At 27.8% G+C, this 5,629-nt stretch overlaps 1 protein-coding gene across 1 annotated transcript; it reads left to right on the top strand.

Moving 5' to 3' along the window:
• Positions 1 to 3,699: 3,699 nt before the first annotated feature.
• On the top strand, positions 3,700 to 5,272 carry LOC114174869 (uncharacterized). Its single transcript, XM_028059599.2, has 2 exons — positions 3,700 to 3,995; positions 4,673 to 5,272. The coding sequence occupies exons 1-2, from the start codon at positions 3,822 to 3,824 to the stop codon at positions 4,796 to 4,798; spliced, it is 300 nt and encodes a 99-aa protein (XP_027915400.1). The 5' UTR covers positions 3,700 to 3,821; the 3' UTR covers positions 4,799 to 5,272.
• Positions 5,273 to 5,629: the final 357 nt, after the last annotated feature.

Genomic DNA, 5,629 nt, shown 5'->3' with positions numbered 1-5,629 from the left:
TAACTTTTATGATGTGGAAAAGTACTATCTCAAGTGGTTAAGAGTACTCTAATTGTGTGAGAGGACTTGGGTTTGAGTCATGTGTGTGCCAATTTTGTATGTTATTTAATTTTTATTCTTTTCTTATGATATGTTTAGGAGTGGTAAGAAAGTATAAAATTCTATATTTTTAAAGGTTATCATAAAACAAGAATTGGTTGAATTGGTTGTGTAATTGCTCTGTGGTTGAATAGTCATGGGTTCAAACCTTGATAGAGCCATAAGTTCTTTTTGCTAATGTTACTTGCGGAAGCAAGCCATTGTTGGTCAAGATTGTGCTTGATGTGTAGGACTTTTCCATTCCCAAAATTTCTCGCGTTTCTGGCCATATTAACATCAATTCTATAAAACAATACTGGGATTGAAGTGCTTGGGAATTAGGGCTGAGCAGAAAAAAAAAATCTCATCACCAATGAGGTGATCAATGCTTCCATCCAGTTTAACAAAGTAAAAAACAATATCAAATGACATATACTTGGCCATAATCAAAATCACCATCTTCGTAAGAAAAATGTGTTTCTATGTTTTTTCATAGCTTAGTTGGTTAGAGTGTTTGTTTTGAATATAGATATAAATATTATAGGTTGCTTTCATAGCTCAGTTGGTTAGAGCACCCGTTTAGTAAGCGGGAGGTCTTATACGATACATGTATAGATACGTGATATATGAACAATGAAAAATGTACAATAATTCTTACAAACATAATAAATATATGATTGTTAATGTGTCAATCCAAATTTTCTAATTAGAGACCAATTATTTTGGTAGTCAAAACCTTCTAGCTAATGTTAGTGACCAATTTAAAAATCAATTCATCATTGAAACTATTTTAATTATCAATTTAGAGATCGATTATAATTTTTTGAAACTATTTTAGTTGTCAATTTGGTCACTATGTAGTGACTAATTATTTGTTGTCACTAAAGTTGGTCACTATTCAAAGATTTTATTGTAGTGTACTACTACTTTATAAATTAGATACTTCATTGATAAGTATCGTTAAAGTATCCTAAAGTATCAGACATGATAAGTGTCGGATACAGATACGTGACCCAAGTTGAAGTATTGGTGCATCATAGAAGAGTACCTTTCTTCACTCTACTCCCCTATTCTAATTTTTAACTTTTAATTAATTTAAAACTCCTTTAATATTTTATTTCTACCTAAAATATTTTAATGGTATTTATTTTACTTTCAATTGATACTCATATTTTTGTTTATTAGACATTTAAAAATACATATTAGGTATTAATTATTAATTGTATTTTATATCTTATCATATTTTTATTCAAATGTGAACTAACATAAAAATAATTATTGTTAAATGGAAATAAGAAATTTAAAATAAAGACAAAAAATTAGCATACATAATGTGATTCAAAAAATAATTAAATATAAAAAAAAAACCTACCATTAGTTAATATTGATGTATTGAAATGTATTGAACATACTTATGAAATAGTAAAATAAATATTATAGACAGTACAATAATTAAATTAAATTTCATATTATTAAAATAGTAACTTGTTTTCATCATTGTTAATATAATATTTAGTAAAATATTAAAAATAAGAAACTTTCATAAATAAAAATAGCAAAGGAATGTGTTATGAAAAGATAAAATAATAAAATTATTTTTTTATTTATTTATTATATATATATATATATATATATATATTTGATAGTATGTATTCATCAAAATTCCACATTAAGCAATATACCTAACAAAGCACAAAAAAGTACTATAAAAGTAAAAAGTTATTATTGAAGTTGTCACCATAACTTAATAACTTAATAGATTATGAGAAACTTTGATACTTGTGTGTCATTTGAAACTTTGACATTTTTGTTAGAAAAATTTATGATAAAAATTTGAAGTTTTGTCCACTAAAAATTACACAAAAAGGATTTTAATTACAGTTTTGCTTACAAAGAATGGTACAATAAGAGTTTGCATAGAAAAATTTACGGTTTTTTTTCCAAAACCATTGCACGTTGAATATTCCCAACATATTAAAAGCAAAATATGAGTTGTGTTTCAAATTACTAAACATATTTCTTTACCAAATAATATTAGGACGTCATACAAATCAAAATAGTTAGAAACTAGAATCACATGTAAAACATATATTTTTAAGCATCGCTACTTTACTTTCCTTTAATGTCTTTTAAACATATGTTGAGTATCCATTGTGATTGATGTGTCAAAAAAAATTTTCAGTCTTCGAGTTATATGTAACGATTAAAAGAAAGACAGATCAACTGGTTTTTTCTCTTTCTTCTTACTACTTTCATGTCTTCTAAACATATTTGATATGACAATATCCTTGTTAAGATGTATCAATGAAAAAGAAAACATAAAGTAGGAAATGGAAATAACAAATCAGAAAATAAAGACACCTAATTGATCATTTGTAGAGAGCAGTTGAAAAAGGCTACATCTCTAATTGTGGAACAACACCAATCTAGCCAAAGCAAGAGCATTTACCTGGATCTTACGAAAGTTTCAGTCATGAATAAATGGAAGATACGAATACAAATCATTTTCTTCACCTAAAGACAAAGAAACCAAATGTACTTGATTCCAAGACATTTATTTTGTCGTTTATTAAAAAATGTAGTTGATCTATATTTCGATTAGAATATTTAAAAAAAAATTATATTATGACTCTCATCTTTTGACTCTCATTCTTTATTTATTTTCTGACGTGTTTTAGTGTGGGTCATTGATTCTTTCAAAATAAAAAAATGTGGTGCATTAATCAATGACTCACACTAAGTCACATCAAGAATAGAGAATGAGAATAAAAGAAAAGGAATTTCATCGTCTATTTTCAATATATCCATTTTATAATTATTTTTTATTGGATAAAATTGTGTGTCTATTTCTTTTGGATGAAATTAACATGAAATTTCACAAAAAAATAATAAATAAAATAGAACAGATGTATACTAAAAAATATCAGCTAATATTTTGCTAGCATCGTTCTTTGACTTGGCTCAACAAATTAAGGTAAAATTGCTTCCTACATATAATTGTATGACCTATACAAAACATTGTTTCAATTACTTACATAAACAATTATTTACCTAATCATTAAAATAAAAAAATCAACCAGTCAGAGTTATCAATAGAAGATTTATAATCCCAAATTAAACTTTAATTTGAAGAATGAGAAATTTGTTGAGTGGTTCATGTGCCAACACTGCTTTGCAATCCACCAGGAGTTTTAACAAGACAATACTGGATTTAACCCTTGTAAGAATGAAAAGCCAGAGCTGCTTGTGTTGAAGAGTAAGGGTGTGTCATTAAATTAATCGAATAATGTAAAATAAAGTATTATAATAATTATTAATAGACAATATTACGTACATAGAAAGTTAGAAAAGGACCCAAAAACCGCATACTATGTTTCTTTCTATGTAATTGTGAAAAAGACGTGGTTCTTTTAGGTTTTTTACTACAACCATGGCCCGTGGTTTTCGAGTTTGAAGTATTTTGCAAAGGTTACAATTAACCATTTGCTAAATATTAACCCTTAAGCATGGGAATTTAAAGTAATAGGGGACATTGGTCTCCTCAAAATTTTGCGAGCCAATCACGAAATCCAAAAGAAAGAAGAAAATGAGCCTTTATAAACCCTTTTTGATGAAGAATTAGCAATAATAAAAATCCTTTAACCTTTCTGAAAGCCTGTATTTAGAGGGAGGACAATCAAGTAAACTTGATTCATTCTCCCTAAACCCTAAATTTGGTTCATTCTCCCGACCAAATATTAAACATGGGAAACTGTGGTAGCAATCCTAAGACCGATGAGGGTCCTTTGGACATTCCTAAGCCTGTGACCCGAGAGGTTCAGCTTGAAAATAAGGAGAGTGAAGCAAATGTTGACACCAAGACTGAGGAAACCCTAACTGACGCAGAGAATAAGTCTCTAAGAACCTTGCTTGATGAGGTATCACATTTTTTCTTCAAATTTCAATCTACATTTCAATTCAGTTTGATTAAATTTTTAACTATATTTCTTTTAGTTTTCCGATGTTTTTAATTATTTAAGCCAACATAATACATTTTAGGAAACAAATTTGTTTACACCAAAAACACCACTTGACAATTAATTCACCACTTTCAAGAGTATTATAGTCAGTAAAAATGATTTTTTGTATTTATAAAAAAATAAAAAAATAAATAATGAATATGAAGTAGATGTAATAATTTATTGGGTATCACAATAATAGGTCAACATTTTAAGATTTTTTTTCTTTTCCTTTTGACTTGGACACACCCTTTATAACAATTTAGTTATCTACACTTTTATTTAGCTTTAAATGCTGTGAAAAAGGAGAATATTTTTAGTAATCTACCCTTCACGACAAATCATGCCTTTGTTTTTAATGAGTAGTTTCTAAACTATTTAAATGGTTATCTAAATCTAACGAATTTAACAGTTAATTCTAAACTGTTTTATTTTTAAACTGTAATAATATTATGAGTGATTTGAATTTTGATATACTTAAAAATTAAATAACTATGTTATTATTATTTAAAGAACTAAATTAAATACACTTGATATATATAAAAATAGGAAGCCGGTAATTTAGCCTATTAATAATTGTGAGGTTGTATTGGCAGAAAGAAAAAGAGGCACAGAAGACAGAGGAAGTAAAGGCTGAAGCAAAGGCAGAAGAAGCTCAAAGTGGGGTGGCAAAGGTTGAAGAAGAGAAGCCAAAAGCAGAAGTGACAAAGATTGAGGCCTAAAGATGAACAATAGCGTGCATGCTTGCCTTATATTTTTAATACACAAATTTCTTCTCTTTATGTTCAATGGTCAACAAAAATTCACTACATCTTTTGTCTAAATTGGCCATATGGATTTTGGCTTCTTCGTTTAATATAAAAAAAATTAAAAATAAATAAGGTTTACGTGGATTAAGTTGGCGTTAACCTTATTTATTTTTAATATTTTTTTTTATTTAAATTGGTGTCAATTTAGTGGACGCTAAATAAGATTATCGTTAGTCTCAGGTTAGCCCACATTATTAGTGTTTGTCAGCAGTGGTCGATGCTACTATTTTAGCTTCCACCTTTTGAGTGTTTCTATCTTTTCATACGCAAAGTCGACACTTTGGCGTTGGTTTTTCTTTAGTTGTATTGGCTTTTGGCCGACTCTAATATTAATTTTCTTGTAGTGACATGGATAAATTTTTTTGTATCTTCTCTTTTACTTGTCAATTAGAATCATGATATTTTAGCTCCTATAAAACCTTAACCAAAATGAAATGATTTTACCACTCAATTATCCTACATTTTAACTAGTTTTTAGCTTCAAAGATAAATTTTCTCTTACTTGAACTTGACGAGGTTTCAAGATATGATCTAAATTTGGTATATACTTCCTTAGTTGACATACATAGTAGACATGTAGGTAGAGAAGTAGGTAGAGAAATCTCATAAATTATTAGACTTACTCTTCTAACATTTAATAAGAAGACACTAAATTTTAGAGTAAACCTTTTTTAAAATAGCCCATCTAACACTTTTAAAGTATGTAGCTTGAGCACACCATCTTTCATTTGTATAAGATTTTTA

Source organism: Vigna unguiculata, chromosome 3 (genome assembly GCF_037176805.1).
Source record: "Vigna unguiculata cultivar grain cowpea cultivar isolate G323 ecotype 2 chromosome 3, ASM3717680v1, whole genome shotgun sequence".
NCBI lineage: Eukaryota > Viridiplantae > Streptophyta > Magnoliopsida > Fabales > Fabaceae > Vigna > Vigna unguiculata.
The sequence above is the reverse complement of the archived record's forward strand: the minus strand, read 5'-3'. Positions and strand labels throughout refer to the sequence as shown.